Source organism: Centruroides vittatus, unplaced genomic scaffold, assembly GCF_030686945.1.
Source record: "Centruroides vittatus isolate TY-2023 unplaced genomic scaffold, ASM3068694v2 contig_108, whole genome shotgun sequence".
NCBI classification, from domain to species: Eukaryota; Metazoa; Arthropoda; class Arachnida; order Scorpiones; family Buthidae; genus Centruroides; species Centruroides vittatus.
The window spans coordinates 600,243-619,245 of record NW_027120695.1 but is presented as its reverse complement, the minus strand read 5'-3'; the positions used below and the strand labels follow the sequence as shown (position 1 = coordinate 619,245).

Sequence of the window (19,003 nt, the reverse complement as noted above, 5' to 3'; positions counted from 1 at the left end):
CACAGAAATTTCCTTAGCTTGAAAGTTTTATTTTTTTTCTAGATTTTAGTTATCATTAACTATCTTTTTTTCATGGATTCTCATATTTATGTGTGTTCTGAAGTTGCAGGTATTTTTTAAATTACGTTTTACGCTTTTATATGTTTTTCTTCGATTTTTATATATAGAATATAATAAAATTCAAAAATTAATTAAATGTTATCGAAAATGCTAAACTATGAGTACAGTTTGTTTTACAGCACTATTGCGAACAGATGTAGTCAATTATTTTGTAAACATACTTATTATTTTAATTTTTATAAACTATTTAAATTGATGCATCGCAACGCGCGCAGAATCGATTAATTACCGTCGCGCGTCATTTAAGATGGCGACGGGACTCGATTCAATTACTTCATCATTTCACATGTTAATTACACAGTGTTATTTTAATGTAATTTTAGACATAGTGTATGTTTATTATAATCAATAAGTCTATATAGGAGTAATACATATTACTGACTGTATTTAAAAACTAAAAAAACCGAACAAAAAGTATTTATTTACCCCTAATGATAGAAATAAACAATCTTTCATATACAACAATATTTCAGTTATTGAATAAAACACAGAAATTGCAAAAGTATAAAATATTTGATACATTTTAAACGGTAAGATTATATTTGATGTACTATTAATTAGAATAATACTTAGTAAATGAAAACAATTGTAAGTATTTTTTTACATCATAGTCTTTTACATTTTTCCATCAAAAATGAGATAACTGAGAGCATTACAGGAATAACAAATATAGCATGAAATGCCGTTTGTGCTGTAATTATAGCAACAATTATAACAAAAACTTTATTTATAAAGTAGTCGTAAGATAACACAATTACTAAACCAAAATCGGTCGATAGTGAACCCTGACACACCGGAAATCCCACGTGAAATAAACTGTCCTTTAATTTTCCTTTAGCGGTTGTCTTCTCGGATTTAACAAAAGAATAACACACGTGAGTAGGATAATTCACAGAGAATCCAATGCAGAGTATTAACGTTATCATAGATATAATGTCCAGGTTAATCCCCCACAGAGATATATACCCGATTGTTTGTACAGAAATGGACACGACGGAAACAGCAACGACACCAGCACAAATAAAATTTGATATAAAACAAATGAAAATTACAAATGTTAACAATGCAGTTATACAGATGAGTTGAAAAGTTTCTGTTTTGACGATAATTGCCTGTTCGATTAGAGGTGATGCTAACATGTGAACACTAACTTTAAATGGCGCTTCGTCGGCAATTTTCCACAAATCGTTCATTACATTAACTTCTGCGATTCTATCGGAGACATTTTTGGCAATTAATAAAAAGCGGCTGGAAATAATTTCAGTGCCATTGTGATTAAAATGTATATCGTTTTGGAACTGTTGTGCACCTTTGAAATTCAAAAAGACATTTCTGAGAGCATCCATAAAGTCTTTTTTCTGAGTAATGTCATATCCCATCAGAGAATATTTGGAGATTGGATGGTCTTGAAATATTTTAAAGTATTTTAACCAGAATATATCGAGTTCGGGTCCTGCAATGTTCGGAAGACTGTGAAAATTTTGTATGATTTTTTGTACTTTATTTTGTACCTGAGGATCAGAATAATCTAAAATTTCATTAATAACAACGTGCACTGTGTATGGATATTCTGTAAAATCATCGTAGTAAACTCGATAGGCTTGTGTAATTTTGTAATTATTATCGTGGAACTTAAAAACATCGAAGCCTTCGTCTATCACCAAAACCCTCCATATTCCAATTGACAATAATGTTAAGTAAACAAAAGTGATGATGATTTGAGTACGTGAATGCAAAATAAAAGTAGCAAATTTATTTCTGAAAAATGCCATAAGTGAGTCTTCTTTGGGTTCTTCGTCGTATTCTTCGTAAATTTCTGAAGATTCTATAAAAGGAAAATTATTTTATATAGGTATTACAATTAATATAAAAGTAATAAAACCAAGTGATAATAATATCTACTAAATTCATAGGTTAATTGATGTAAATGTTTACAATTTTGAAAATAAAGCAGAAAGCGGGAGAGTCTAATATGACTCTCCCGCTTCCAGCTTTCTCACTTCCGAAGTCTTTCTTATACGGATTGATCAAAGGCAAGCAAAAATTTTCGAAAAAATTGTACACTACACCGAATCGTCATTTCCATATTGAACTGTGTACATTTTTAAAAATTATTTATTAAAGTTTCCTGCAAGTTCATAGAAGGACGAAATGCACTAACAAAAAAATTGTCGACACGATGATAGTAAGACATTGGTTGGTGTTGCAGCTCGCCATCAAATCGAGAAGTTCAAAACAACTTGAACACAATACTTTCAAAATTAATGGTAATTGTAATTGTCAAACATAAGCGTTAATGTCAAAATAAACGTTTTAGACATACAGCAGGCACATAGGGGAGAGTAGAGAGTAGGATAATGCGGCCCACCTGTTGTTTAGCTAAACGGTTCAGAATTTTCAATCCCAACGGATGCTTGCATCTATCAGCTGCAGAACCAACTTCGAATTCTGAATATGGTGGCTGTTCTGTGCACACGCTTGATTGTGTGAGTAAAAAAACTATTTTGTGCATTTTTCTTCTAATTGGGACACTCGTTTTGTTCGACTGTATGTACCCTTGTTTATAACTTATTGTTTCAATAATATATATTAATGCCTACTATTCCCTTAACTATTATGTGAGAGATTGAATTCGACGAAATGTTCGAAAGAAAAATTATTTTTCACCTTAAAACGGAAATTTACTTAAATCTAAAAAAAAAAGACTTTTTCTGTTTTATTACCGGAGGATGAGTGTATTTCTCTACCCCGGAGTCATTTTTTCCCCAGGGAACTCAGAATGCGTCACTAGAAACTAAAACAAAAAAATTATCCATTGGTGAAAAGGGACAACGTGACTTGAAAAAAAAAAAAAAAAAAAGAGAACTCAAGGAACAGAGGTCGTCCAGAGTCCGCGAGAGTATCCCTTAGTGCCGACCGAAAAGGTTTATCGTCGTCGCCCGTCGCCGCCCGTCGCCGCCCGTTCCTCCCCGAATATCCTGTGTTTCTCCAGGGACACCTTCGAAGTACCGACGGATTTCAACTTCCGATGGACTTTAACCGCCGTTTAAGGCTACAGAGACATTTCCCAAAGGCCTTTCCGGGCTTCCCCTAGTGACTCCACCACCATTTGGAAACCCGAACACAGTGCATCAGGTATTTATAACGATACGCTGTCTCTCTCGATCGATTAGTGATGTATTCAAAACATTTCTAACGTTTCAGTCTTTTTTTGATGTTTTTATATGGTGGTTTCCATTACTCTACATGGTTGGGTAATGGCGCTCAATGTAATGTTTTTTGTTTTTTATAATTAAAACAGTATGGAGAAAAATACTCAAGTTTTGACACATGCACTTTATTTCTCAGAGTACACTGTTTGCACCATTAAAATAACTTCTCACAATATTGTTAAGTTTTCTTAAAAATTTGCAAAATACTTTAGGTGGGCCCCATTCCTCTACCCTCCCCTATATTACAGTCTTATTTCAAATTCATCACACTCCCTAATCCAGATTTTATTAAACAACCCGGTCCACGTAAATTTCGATACGCAAGAGTCTACTTTCTTTTCTGTCTTGCAATACATCGAGGTTTATAACACAATGCAGTAAAACAATCACTATAAGTTGTACTTAAGATTTACAATACTTCAAAATTGTAAGTCATTCTTACAAATAAAATGCTCAAATTCAAAATTAATTTATTGTTTTAAAATTTTTACGGAACTTTTTCTTACCCAAAGCTGGCCTACATGTGAACGAGTGAAGACCTTTCTCTTCTCTGTATCCGCTCAACGCCAAACATCCACCGAAGAAGCATAACTGAAACAAATAGTTGAAGAATACGCATATTGCAGCATACAGAGAAAATGTCCTTACTCCAGGAAAAGGTAAAGTCATGCCAATGCAGTAAGTAGAGAATTTCATCAGACTGGTTGTGGTAATCGACACAGCTGCATTCGAGTAAGTTTCTTCCATCCGTTTTACTACGCTGTCACAGAGATTCGTCTGCCTCCAGAAAGAAATTACTACGAAAGCATTGTCTACTTCTGTTGCTAAAATGAAAAGAAGAAAACATTTAAAGAATTACATAAAAGTTATTAAAAAATGTACAACCTTTCATTACCTAATATAATTAAAGGAATTCCAAAGTTGAAGCTAACATTTTCCACTCCGCAAGCACAAAGCAAACCAAACGAAGCTGCAGTAGCCATACCAGTTGAAACAACACTAGCCACACCCATCCAGGGTTTGGATCTCACCCAGCTGTTAGTCATGTACGTTATTACGCAAATAATTATTATTATTAACGCCGACGCATTTATCAAAGGTATCATTTTATAGGAAATTATTTTCATTTCTGACTCGGTAGCTTGAAATGGTTCCTGAAGTACTTCAACATAATCAGAAGAATAATCTTTCATCCGGTTGTACAGCGCTTCTGTCCATAATGTACTCAATTCTTTTTTTCTACTATTGAATTCGTCTACCGGATATATCAAGCGAATTGCTTTTGCATCTTTGATGTAGCTTTTATCATCCGTCTTCACTCCACCCAAATTAATGCAAAGGATTTTATGTACAAAAGTCAGAGGATCCAGATCTAACGGATACTTGTGTCGTAATATATTAGATTCGTCTGTATTATTGATTAGTGGGATGAGAAGATTTTCGAAACATTTTTCATCCACAATTCCACACACGTCCCGATAACGAATAATATTTCTATTAACCGAAATAGTAACATTTTTTGCGATTTTGTCTATTATTTTGATTTCTTCTAACACTTTCTTATGGAAAATGCTGTCTCCTTTCTTATTTCTCAAATAGATGATGGGTGAAAGGGGACGTTTGGACATTCTCAGGAAATCAAATGAACTCGAAGAATTCATGGGAAATGTCTTGTCAATAAACTGCATAACATCGAACACTCTCCCTCTGTCCGGAGTTAACAAATATTCGTTGTGGTATTTTGTTTTGATATTGATCATTCCAATAGAAAGTAGACCACTAAGAAGAACAGAAGAAAAGATAAAGTAAAACGGATGTGTTCCAATAATTTTTGCAAACTTCCCAATGTTAATAGTCAGGATTTCACTTAAACGAGTAAATTTCTCCTTTTTCTCCATCTTTCCTGCAAAAAATGAAATATTAGTTTTTGAGAATAAAATGTGAGAACCCGGGTTAAAATTCGTTAAAATTAATCTTTTAAGAAAAGTATTTTGTTAAATCAAGCTAACAAGGCTAGATTTTTGGGATGAAAAAACCTGGCAAAAAGTAACGAGTCATCATTTCCTTTCTAACTCTTTCTGAAATCGTAATCACCCCAGGAGGAAGAAGATAAAAATTTGGATCGGTTCCCAACAAAGTTTCTATCCGATTTTACTATTTTTGGAAACGTTCTAACTCAAGAAACAGCCAAAAAGATACAAAAGGCCAATTAAAGATCTAGAAGTGTTCCGGTTCGTGAGTGCAGACCAGGGGACCTATTCTGAGTAGTAACTTGCGATAACTAAGCTTTTGTTACCGGTCACTCTCGAGCTGCCGTTAGGAACGTAACGAAATTGAAAACAACATGGCATCTTTTCGTGTAAGAATGATTTTACTTCACGAGCAATTGGAGAGAGGGGACAGCAGTAACACCGATTAAATTTAATACTCTTTCTTCAACTTCAGTTAATTTTTGATTAACCGAAGGCCCACCTCCTGTTTGAAACATTGAATTTTTTTATTTGTGAGGCTTTACTTTTAATGTTTGCTTTCCAGTCACTCCGTGTCTATGCAAATAATATCTACATTTAATAAGACGTATTGCAATTGACATTTAATCATAATACTAATTCAGTTATAAGGTTTATAGAAGTAGAACTTGTGGCAAAATTAAGTTTGTCATTTTATTCTTAATGAATGAATTAAAAAATACATTAATTACATGAAGTTATATAGAAATATACAAAGAAACTTAGACATACTTTGTATAATTGTAAAATGTTAGCATTATGTAATAATAGAAATCTTTATTTTGTAGATTTTATCTAAGTTTAATGTCGGCTTTAATTCATTAGTTTTAGTTAAAAAAAAAAAAAAAAACATTCTATATACGTAACTTAACAGTAAACTATACACTATACATAAATGACTATCTATCACATAAATTATAATTTTTAAAAACAAATATTTGCTTAACGGATGGGCTGACAAAATAGACCCAGTAATAGACCCAGACATTTTAAAACTAAACAAAATTATATCACTAGCGTAAGTACACGACATTGCTAAAAGCACGTGCTTCGCTTAGAAAATGGCGGATCGCAGTCACGTGACAAAATACAATGTTAACTAAACTGTGATTGGTTAAAGCGTAATAGCTATCGATAGCGTGGAACCCAGACGCATCTCGACCGACTACCCGTAGAGAAACCCACTTAACGTGGAGCACAGAATAGCGATTTGTCTAAGGTTCGTTAACTGCCTTTCGCTAAGGGGACTTATCGAATGTCCCGTGTATTGCTCTCGTTCAGTTATCGGAAGAGCTCAGAATAGGTCCCCAGTTCCTGTTAGCAGGCCGATTCAGTCATCCTCCTAGCCATTCATCTGATAGTTCGTCAAATGCCAAGTCAAACCCGATTAATTGTTTTTCTTACATACTCGACTGGTCAAGCTGATCGTCGTTCCTCTCACCATTAGAATTGCGACCATTTACCCATTTTATTCTATAAGGATCTTCAGAAGACTCCACTTGTCAATGAGGTAAATACCCAAGGTCCTAGAATATAAGGTTAGCTCATAGAGAAGAAACGCTTCTCATTGGTTGCTTATTTGACGTCACTCCTAGTCGAAAACGAAATATCTTACTATGTCCTTATGGTAAAAACATTACCGATTAGAGGCTCGTAGCTTTAATTACACGCTAATATTTTATTAATTACGACTTATATATTATTAAATGTAAATAAAAATGGATTATAAATAAGAAAAATCCGGAATATTGAGCAAATCTTCGTAATTTTTACGTGTAAAGTTGAAATTAAAATGCGTTTTTCCACTTTGTAAATGAAGTCGATTCTATCTATTTTATGATATTATAACAACAATAGTTTCTTAAAAGATTAATTTTGGTAAATCATAAAAACCTACGTAGGTGATTTATATATAAATGAATTAATTTAATTTATATCGTCAAACAAGTTCTTTCTTAAAACTAAAAATTATATTGGTCTATTTTTTTGTTTAATTTTTAATATTCATGTACCAAAAACGATATTATTTACTCATACATATACAAAAATAACTTTGTCAAAAGTACAATTTTTTATGTTATAAACATATTTTTAATATCAATACTATATACAAATTAAGTGTTACATAGAAACAGAATTAAAAGAAATCAGGTGCATTTTCTATATTTCCTATATTTACCGTCGGTAGTAAAGTGTTCTTTAGTTTAAGTTTTGCTAACAAACATAATAACTCTGCTTTTAAATTTCTCTCACAATCATTTTCTGTGAAATGATCAGGGCGAACATGACAAGAATCGGGATTGAATTTGTCGACTCCGAAAAAGTCGACACCCGGACTTTTTCGGAGTCGGAGTTTTCGGAATAAATTTATACTACAGTCGACTCCGCGTAAGTCGACACCCGGATAACTGGACACCGTAGGTAGTGAGATTTCTGTGGTCCCGGCCGACGGACATAGCCGGACATAACTCGGTTTACTCGACATCGTTTAACTCGTCACCACTGGATAAATCAACACACTTTTTATAATTCTGATAAGTCGACTCCTCTCCTGAAAAAATGAGCTTACACCGTACAATAAACTGTGTGGTGTGAACTCATTTTTCAGGGGGGAGTCGAGTTATCAGAATTCTAAAATGTGTGAAACAGAAAAAGTATGTTGATTTATCCAGTGGTGACGAGTTAAGGTTCGTTCGCATCTACGGACACCGTACGTGGCAGACAGCACAGACAATAGTTTTCACATCTACAACCCAGCATGCACAGAAGCATTCAGACATACTAGGGTGTGAACGCACTTAAATCACAAAGAAATGTATATTCCCGAACTAATTCAATTAATTTTTCTTGATTTATCATTTTAACCAAGCACTGTCTGTGCGTTCGACGATGGCATTCATACTAACCGCGCCGACTCCCACAGAGTTGTACAGACGCGCGCCGGCAGACAAAACATTTTCGCAGACAATGCTGGCCGGTGCCGGCCCGTGTCCGTGCGGACACGATCCGCTCAGGCGCGGTATATGTAAATATGCCCATTGAAAATGTATGTAATAATATTTTTATGTCTCTGCTGTTACGTGTCTGCCACGTACGGTGTCTGTAGATGTGAACGAACCTTTAAACAATGTCGAGTAAAGTTATATTAATTAATAATAAACAATATTTTTCATTTTACATCTCAAGTTATCTTAAAAGTGTTACCATCCTGTTAAGGAACCCAGTTTATTATTTGTAGTCGTCATTTCATCTTGCAGATACTATTTTTATACACGCAAAAAACTATCCTTAGCATTTTAAAATATTTTAGTAAAAAATATATATTATCCGTAATCATATTCTGTAATTTCTACAAAACGAAGGTTAAAGACTACGACAGAATATCAAACGGTTCTAGGAAGATTTTTTTTACTTCCGTACAATTTTTATCGATATAATTTTCAACATAATTATGTTTAATAATAGTAATAACGATAGATATATTTAACTTTGAAAATTAAGAGTCTAAAAATTCTTAACAGAGTAACAAAAATAGTGAAATTCCAAAACTTTCTTCCCTCGCTAACTGTTGTGAAGCGGTCCCTCGACCACGGCTCGACTACAGATGACGTATATCCGGAATCTGGCAGGAAGTGGCTAAACCGGGTGTATGTGCTAACCTTATATTCTAGGACCTTGGTAAATACCTACTCGCTGTCCATTGTAAACTCTCTCGCAGTTACGACACTTTAATTATAAGACAGAAAAGTACCTGTAGTTGACTCAATTTCCATGGAATTTTTTAAAGCTGATGGTCAAGAGGTAATAAATTGATAACAGTATTATGCCTACAGATATGGAATAAAACCGTGTGGCCATTGAACTAGAAGAGTTCGGCGTAGTATCTATACTAAGCAAAGAGAATGCCAAAGATTGTACGGACTACAGTATTATAGTATTAATCCTTCACACTAATGAAATGATGTGAAAATAATACTAACATGGAATGAAGACAAAGAACCAGGTTCCGTGGAGGTATCCGAAATGACGTTGAAAGGGCTCGGGTAAATCAGAAGTGACAAAATGCTGACTTGTTAACACTTTACTATAAAAAATTTTTTAAGATATAACATTCTGAAGTAATTGTGTTTTAATATGCTCTGTAAATTTATATATGTAAATGAGGATAGTTGTTTGATCGTTTATTTGTTTGTTCGCTATACATTCCTAAACCGTTCGACAAATTGATACAAAAACTCAACAGAGACATTTACACGCTTATAATTTAGATAACGATGTACAGTACATTGCACATCAAAATATTAATTGGATTTCCGAAAATCGATTAATTTTTACTTACGTTCAATTTTCTGACTTATAATTTTAAAAAACATATCTATATATACTTTATTCACTTAAATATTGCGACAATGATATAGCGCGAAATAGACACGCTATAGCATTGCTGCAACAGGAAGTATACAGGGAGAGTCTATAGTAGTTATATAAGTAGGGAAAGGCAGTGCAAGGTGGGGCCATGGGGTAAGATGGGGACGTCCGTTTATTCGTGGTTAACGCGCTTTCATCTAGCTGTTATTTGGAAAACTAAATGTCAACCTCAAAAGGGATCACGGGATGAGAGAACGTCCGAATCGGAAGGAAGACAGTTTTCCACGTTTCAGCAATACTTCGTCTAATTTTACGCCCGCTACAAAGTTTCTACAAAATAAGTATTATTGTGAACTTTTACATTACCTTTTAGATAAAGATATTATGGTATTCAAAGTAACCTTTAAGACTGAAATTGTTTAGTTTTGAAATAAAGTTGACCCGTGTTTGCAGTCAGTATGAAAAGTGCACGTTGGAGCAAGATGGTAGGTACAAGATGGGGTACCCCCATCTTGCCCAAGATTGGCCACGAATTCTGCTGCTGGCTAGAGGCACTGCAATATAGTCCGATGAACTAGTTTTAAATTCGTTGTCATTGATAATTCTATATTACCTTTTCGAATATATAAAATAATAATTTTAAAAATGATCTTTTTACAGAAAATGAAATATTCCACATTTAAATCATATCTAACTGTAATATATTTATACAGTATATACTGTATTACTTTATTATTTATGTTTTTAAGTTCCATTTTATTTATGAAAACATTTTTTTAATTTAAATACTATCTTAACAAGAAATAAAATGCGAGATAACAATCGAAATAAAAATTTTTTCCACAGAAAATATCGTCTGTTTACAAAATAGCGAAACCGAGCATGCGCAAAGTTACAGTGTCGTCTGGTAAAGTAAATACGAGTAAGTTAAAACTTTTATATTTATTAAAATTATTTTCCGAATAGGAAAATAATAATAAATGTAGCCGTTGCGATAAATGGGCACACTGTTCTTGTGTGAATATTGAAGAAAACGACAGCTTAACCATTTTAATTTGTCCTTCTTATATATAAAAATAATATCCCCATCTTACCCTGTGGGCGGGGCAAGATGGTGCATTTACATATAATTTTAAAATATTAAATTTTCTTGTTTTTAAAAACGTTTTTTAAAAATTAAATTTTCTATTATGTATAACCAAATATTGTAGTTGCTGAGAATAAAAAAATTATTGTTCTCATTAAAGTGGTTGCCATATTACGACTTTTCAAACCTTAACAACCTCATCCTGCCCCATCCTTTTCTACTAGCAGGTAGGCCCGGTGTTGCTCGGGAAAAGTAACGATAGCGAAGATTATTACGTTATAGTCAACCTTACCCGTTTTCACAGAATGCAAGAATTGGGTCCTCCTGTTTCTAGACTAATTACAGAATTTTTAGATGGTCTAAAAATATGTTCGATTTCCCGCAAAAACGAAAAAAACTGCATCTGCGTCTTTCACGACGCTTTCTCTTAACACTTCCGTTGTTACGTAACACTTCCATTGTTGACACTTCCATTGTTACTTAACACTTCCATCAACAATGAAAGTGTTAAGATTTAATCCTGTCTTTCTCCCCCGTGGAGAGGAATTTCGAAAAATCCCGTCTTAGTGTGCGTTCTCGTGACTTGCCCTAACTGTGTACCAAATTTCAACTTTCAACTCCTAACCGTTTGGGCTCTGCGCTGATTATAATTATTACTATCAACTCGTCTCAATTATATATATACTAGCGGGTGGGTCCGGCGTTGCTCGGGCGAAAGTAACAATACCACCGAAGATTAAGATTATTACGTTACTCGTTTTCACAGAACTCAACAATTGGGTCCCCCTGTTTCCAGATTAATTAGAGAATTTTTAGTTGAATCTAAAAATATGTTTGATTTCCCGCAAAAACGAAAAAAACTGCATCTGCGTCTTTCACGTCGCTTTCTCTTAACACTTCCGTTGTTACGTAACACTTCCATTGTTGACACTTCCATTGTTACTTAACACTTCCATCAACAATGAAAGTGTTAAGATTTAATCCTGTCTTTCTCCACCGTGGAGAGGAATTTCGAAAAATCCCGTCTTAGTGTGCGTTCTCGTGACTTGCCCTAACTGTGTACCAAATTTCAACTTTCAACTCCTAACCGTTTGGGCTCTGCGCTGATTATAATTATTACTATCAACTCGTCTCAATTATATATATACTAGCGGGTGGGTCCGGCGTTGCTCGGGCGAAAGTAACAATACCACCGAAGATTAAGATTATTACGTTACTCGTTTTCACAGAACTCAACAATTGGGTCCCCCTGTTTCCAGATTAATTAGAGAATTTTTAGTTGAATCTAAAAATATGTTTGATTTCCCGCAAAAACGAAAAAAACTGCATCTGCGTCTTTCACGTCGCTTTCTCTTAACACTTCCGTTGTTACGTAACACTTCCATTGTTGACACTTCCATTGTTACTTAACACTTCCATCAACAATGAAAGTGTTAAGATTTAATCCTGTCTTTCTCCACCGTGGAGAGGAATTTCGAAAAATCCCGTCTTAGTGTGCGTTCTCGTGACTTGCCCTAACTGTGTACCAAATTTCAACTTTCAACTCCTAACCGTTTGGGCTCTGCGCTGATTATAATTATTACTATCAACTCGTCTCAATTATATATATACTAGCGGGTGGGTCCGGCGTTGCTCGGGCGAAAGTAACAATACCACCGAAGATTAAGATTATTACGTTACTCGTTTTCACAGAACTCAACAATTGGGTCCCCCTGTTTCCAGATTAATTAGAGAATTTTTAGTTGAATCTAAAAATATGTTTGATTTCCCGCAAAAACGAAAAAAACTGCATCTGCGTCTTTCACGACGCTTTCTCTTAACACTTCCGTTGTTACGTAACACTTCCATTGTTGACACTTCCATTGTTACTTAACACTTCCATCAACAATGAAAGTGTTAAGATTTAATCCTGTCTTTCTCCCCCGTGGAGAGGAATTTCGAAAAATCCCGTCTTAGTGTGCGTTCTCGTGACTTGCCCTAACTGTGTACCAAATTTCAACTTTCAACTCCTAACCGTTTGGGCTCTGCGCTGATTATAATTATTACTATCAACTCGTCTCAATTATATATATACTAGCGGGTGGGTCCGGCGTTACTCGGGCGAAAGTAACAATACCACCGAAGATTAAGATTATTACGTTACTCGTTTTCACAGAACTCAACAATTGGGTCCCCCTGTTTCCAGATTAATTAGAGAATTTTTAGTTGAATCTAAAAATATGTTTGATTTCCCGCAAAAACGAAAAAAACTGCATCTGCGTCTTTCACGTCGCTTTCTCTTAACACTTCCGTTGTTACGTAACACTTCCATTGTTGACACTTCCATTGTTACTTAACACTTCCATCAACAATGAAAGTGTTAAGATTTAATCCTGTCTTTCTCCCCCGTGGAGAGGAATTTCGAAAAATCCCGTCTTAGTGTGCGTTCTCGTGACTTGCCCTAACTGTGTACCAAATTTCAACTTTCAACTCCTAACCGTTTGGGCTCTGCGCTGATTATAATTATTACTATCAACTCGTCTCAATTATATATATACTAGCGGGTGGGTCCGGCGTTGCTCGGGCGAAAGTAACAATACCACCGAAGATTAAGATTATTACGTTACTCGTTTTCACAGAACTCAACAATTGGGTCCCCCTGTTTCCAGATTAATTAGAGAATTTTTAGTTGAATCTAAAAATATGTTTGATTTCCCGCAAAAACGAAAAAAACTGCATCTGCGTCTTTCACGACGCTTTCTCTTAACACTTCCGTTGTTACGTAACACTTCCATTGTTGACACTTCCATTGTTACTTAACACTTCCATCAACAATGAAAGTGTTAAGATTTAATCCTGTCTTTCTCCCCCGTGGAGAGGAATTTCGAAAAATCCCGTCTTAGTGTGCGTTCTCGTGACTTGCCCTAACTGTGTACCAAATTTCAACTTTCAACTCCTAACCGTTTGGGCTCTGCGCTGATTATAATTATTACTATCAACTCGTCTCAATTATATATATACTAGCGGGTGGGTCCGGCGTTACTCGGGCGAAAGTAACAATACCACCGAAGATTAAGATTATTACGTTACTCGTTTTCACAGAACTCAACAATTGGGTCCCCCTGTTTCCAGATTAATTAGAGAATTTTTAGTTGAATCTAAAAATATGTTTGATTTCCCGCAAAAACGAAAAAAACTGCATCTGCGTCTTTCACGACGCTTTCTCTTAACACTTCCGTTGTTACGTAACACTTCCATTGTTGACACTTCCATTGTTACTTAACACTTCCATCAACAATGAAAGTGTTAAGATTTAATCCTGTCTTTCTCCCCCGTGGAGAGGAATTTCGAAAAATCCCGTCTTAGTGTGCGTTCTCGTGACTTGCCCTAACTGTGTACCAAATTTCAACTTTCAACTCCTAACCGTTTGGGCTCTGCGCTGATTATAATTATTACTATCAACTCGTCTCAATTATATATATACTAGCGGGTGGGTCCGGCGTTACTCGGGCGAAAGTAACAATACCACCGAAGATTAAGATTATTACGTTACTCGTTTTCACAGAACTCAACAATTGGGTCCCCCTGTTTCCAGATTAATTAGAGAATTTTTAGTTGAATCTAAAAATATGTTTGATTTCCCGCAAAAACGAAAAAAACTGCATCTGCGTCTTTCACGACGCTTTCTCTTAACACTTCCGTTGTTACGTAACACTTCCATTGTTGACACTTCCATTGTTACTTAACACTTCCATCAACAATGAAAGTGTTAAGATTTAATCCTGTCTTTCTCCCCCGTGGAGAGGAATTTCGAAAAATCCCGTCTTAGTGTGCGTTCTCGTGACTTGCCCTAACTGTGTACCAAATTTCAACTTTCAACTCCTAACCGTTTGGGCTCTGCGCTGATTATAATTATTACTATCAACTCGTCTCAATTATATATATACTAGCGGGTGGGTCCGGCGTTACTCGGGCGAAAGTAACAATACCACCGAAGATTAAGATTATTACGTTACTCGTTTTCACAGAACTCAACAATTGGGTCCCCCTGTTTCCAGATTAATTAGAGAATTTTTAGTTGAATCTAAAAATATGTTTGATTTCCCGCAAAAACGAAAAAAACTGCATCTGCGTCTTTCACGACGCTTTCTCTTAACACTTCCGTTGTTACGTAACACTTCCATTGTTGACACTTCCATTGTTACTTAACACTTCCATCAACAATGAAAGTGTTAAGATTTAATCCTGTCTTTCTCCACCGTGGAGAGGAATTTCGAAAAATCCCGTCTTAGTGTGCGTTCTCGTGACTTGCCCTAACTGTGTACCAAATTTCAACTTTCAACTCCTAACCGTTTGGGCTCTGCGCTGATTATAATTATTACTATCAACTCGTCTCAATTATATATATACTAGCGGGTGGGTCCGGCGTTGCTCGGGCGAAAGTAACAATACCACCGAAGATTAAGATTATTACGTTACTCGTTTTCACAGAACTCAACAATTGGGTCCCCCTGTTTCCAGATTAATTAGAGAATTTTTAGTTGAATCTAAAAATATGTTTGATTTCCCGCAAAAACGAAAAAAACTGCATCTGCGTCTTTCACGACGCTTTCTCTTAACACTTCCGTTGTTACGTAACACTTCCATTGTTGACACTTCCATTGTTACTTAACACTTCCATCAACAATGAAAGTGTTAAGATTTAATCCTGTCTTTCTCCCCCGTGGAGAGGAATTTCGAAAAATCCCGTCTTAGTGTGCGTTCTCGTGACTTGCCCTAACTGTGTACCAAATTTCAACTTTCAACTCCTAACCGTTTGGGCTCTGCGCTGATTATAATTATTACTATCAACTCGTCTCAATTATATATATACTAGCGGGTGGGTCCGGCGTTACTCGGGCGAAAGTAACAATACCACCGAAGATTAAGATTATTACGTTACTCGTTTTCACAGAACTCAACAATTGGGTCCCCCTGTTTCCAGATTAATTAGAGAATTTTTAGTTGAATCTAAAAATATGTTTGATTTCCCGCAAAAACGAAAAAAACTGCATCTGCGTCTTTCACGACGCTTTCTCTTAACACTTCCGTTGTTACGTAACACTTCCATTGTTGACACTTCCATTGTTACTTAACACTTCCATCAACAATGAAAGTGTTAAGATTTAATCCTGTCTTTCTCCCCCGTGGAGAGGAATTTCGAAAAATCCCGTCTTAGTGTGCGTTCTCGTGACTTGCCCTAACTGTGTACCAAATTTCAACTTTCAACTCCTAACCGTTTGGGCTCTGCGCTGATTATAATTATTACTATCAACTCGTCTCAATTATATATATACTAGCGGGTGGGTCCGGCGTTACTCGGGCGAAAGTAACAATACCACCGAAGATTAAGATTATTACGTTACTCGTTTTCACAGAACTCAACAATTGGGTCCCCCTGTTTCCAGATTAATTAGAGAATTTTTAGTTGAATCTAAAAATATGTTTGATTTCCCGCAAAAACGAAAAAAACTGCATCTGCGTCTTTCACGACGCTTTCTCTTAACACTTCCGTTGTTACGTAACACTTCCATTGTTGACACTTCCATTGTTACTTAACACTTCCATCAACAATGAAAGTGTTAAGATTTAATCCTGTCTTTCTCCCCCGTGGAGAGGAATTTCGAAAAATCCCGTCTTAGTGTGCGTTCTCGTGACTTGCCCTAACTGTGTACCAAATTTCAACTTTCAACTCCTAACCGTTTGGGCTCTGCGCTGATTATAATTATTACTATCAACTCGTCTCAATTATATATATACTAGCGGGTGGGTCCGGCGTTACTCGGGCGAAAGTAACAATACCACCGAAGATTAAGATTATTACGTTACTCGTTTTCACAGAACTCAACAATTGGGTCCCCCTGTTTCCAGATTAATTAGAGAATTTTTAGTTGAATCTAAAAATATGTTTGATTTCCCGCAAAAACGAAAAAAACTGCATCTGCGTCTTTCACGACGCTTTCTCTTAACACTTCCGTTGTTACGTAACACTTCCATTGTTGACACTTCCATTGTTACTTAACACTTCCATCAACAATGAAAGTGTTAAGATTTAATCCTGTCTTTCTCCACCGTGGAGAGGAATTTCGAAAAATCCCGTCTTAGTGTGCGTTCTCGTGACTTGCCCTAACTGTGTACCAAATTTCAACTTTCAACTCCTAACCGTTTGGGCTCTGCGCTGATTATAATTATTACTATCAACTCGTCTCAATTATATATATACTAGCGGGTGGGTCCGGCGTTGCTCGGGCGAAAGTAACAATACCACCGAAGATTAAGATTATTACGTTACTCGTTTTCACAGAACTCAACAATTGGGTCCCCCTGTTTCCAGATTAATTAGAGAATTTTTAGTTGAATCTAAAAATATGTTTGATTTCCCGCAAAAACGAAAAAAACTGTATCTGCGTCTTTCACGACGCTTTCTCTTAACACTTCCGTTGTTACGTAACACTTCCATTGTTGACACTTCCATTGTTACTTAACACTTCCATCAACAATGAAAGTGTTAAGATTTAATCCTGTCTTTCTCCCCCGTGGAGAGGAATTTCGAAAAATCCCGTCTTAGTGTGCGTTCTCGTGACTTGCCCTAACTGTGTACCAAATTTCAACTTTCAACTCCTAACCGTTTGGGCTCTGCGCTGATTATAATTATTACTATCAACTCGTCTCAATTATATATATACTAGCGGGTGGGTCCGGCGTTACTCGGGCGAAAGTAACAATACCACCGAAGATTAAGATTATTACGTTACTCGTTTTCACAGAACTCAACAATTGGGTCCCCCTGTTTCCAGATTAATTAGAGAATTTTTAGTTGAATCTAAAAATATGTTTGATTTCCCGCAAAAACGAAAAAAACTGCATCTGCGTCTTGCACGTCGCTTTCTCTTAACACTTCCATTGTTACTTAACATTTCCCTTGTTGATGTATTATTATTATTATTATCAATTCGTCTCGATTATATATATAGATATAGATGTAATTTACCTAATCTATCGACTCGTGTTTTCTCATTTCTAAATGGTACTTTCTTAATTAATTGTAATAAACGCCCTACACTTGCCGAGTGCATAAAACCACTGAATTCTCGTAGTTACCTAATCGTGGGGGGCGGCCACGTGGGTTTTTACGGGTTTTTTTCATGTTAGTAACATCAATAGATAGGCAAGTTCCTATAGAAGGGTCGGTTTTCCATATAAAGTTTTTCTTAAAAACACACCTTTATTTCCCGTGTCTGCGCACGAGTTACAGAAAACCCACTGAACCATAATAAATTAAAATGTTCAAATTTTATCAACTAACTTCAAGTACAAATCATGCAGTTTTTATAAAGAAACTAATTTACATCTCTTAAAGAAGGACATTTTGTCGTTTAAAATAAATTACGATAAATAATGTTTTTTAAAACCAATTACTATTAAAATATTTAAATGCATACAGTAATTAAGTACCTGTAATTTTTTCCAACACATATAATAAATTAACACGTACTTATAGCGTAATAAAAAACTTAAATCATAACACAAATTATTATTCTAATTAATTAATCGATAATTATAAAATTTTATATATAAATAAATACTTTCAGATTATGTGAAAATTTACAATTAATCACTAAGGATTAAAAAATTACATACGAATTTATCATTTGTTTTTTACCTATTTCTGGTGAGAAACGGAACGCCTCACTCTTTATCCATACAAATATCACAATAAAATAACTTTTTCCTGAATTCGTCACGTGCTAAAATCATTAAATTCAGAACCTGTTTGAAACGAGAATAGTCAAACAAGTACATGGTAACAACGTAAGCATTTATCTGATCTTAATTATGTTGCATTTCCCAACTCTGAATTTGCATAGTCACAGGAAAAAAATTGCACTACTCCAAGCTTGATTTAATGGAAATTTAACAAATATTTTATATATTATCATCGCTTTTTAGTCGCAATAATATGGAAACGTCTGTGATCATTTACATTCTTATTGAAGAGGAAATAAATCTTATCTTAAGCTATCGAAGGGCAGTTAAAATCATAATATAATAGGTAAATATACAAGATGTTAAAAAATAACTTGTATAAGATAAAACCAAACGTATTATATAAACTATATAATAATTAAAATTTAATATCTCTCGTGGAAATGAATTGTAGACATAAACCGATACAAATGTATTCCCTA

At 35.1% G+C, this 19,003-nt stretch overlaps 1 protein-coding gene across 1 annotated transcript; it reads right to left on the bottom strand.

Annotated features, from left to right (window-relative positions):
• Window positions 1-560: 560 nt before the first annotated feature.
• LOC136975089 (patched domain-containing protein 3-like) lies at window positions 561-18,489 on the bottom strand. Its single transcript, XM_067270092.1, has 4 exons — window positions 18,478-18,489; window positions 4,228-5,235; window positions 3,839-4,156; window positions 561-1,945 (listed from the first exon to the last, which is right to left on the bottom strand). Exons 2-4 carry the CDS (start codon window positions 5,228-5,230, stop codon window positions 726-728), a joined length of 2,541 nt encoding a protein of 846 aa, XP_067126193.1. The 5' UTR covers window positions 5,231-5,235; window positions 18,478-18,489; the 3' UTR covers window positions 561-725.
• Between the last annotated feature and the right edge of the window lie 514 nt (window positions 18,490-19,003).

Excerpts from the sequence above, each read along its gene's own strand:
- LOC136975089 (XM_067270092.1), bottom strand. The coding sequence starts at position 5,230 with ATGGAGAAAAAGGAGAAATTTACTCGTTTAAGTGAAATCCTGACTATT. Across the intron at positions 4,157-4,227 it reads AATTCCTTTAATTATATTAG|CAACAGAAGTAGACAATGCT; the intron begins GTAATGAAAGGT and ends TTTTCATTTTAG. Across the intron at positions 1,946-3,838 it reads CACATGTAGGCCAGCTTTGG|AATCTTCAGAAATTTACGAA; the intron begins GTAAGAAAAAGT and ends TTCCTTTTATAG.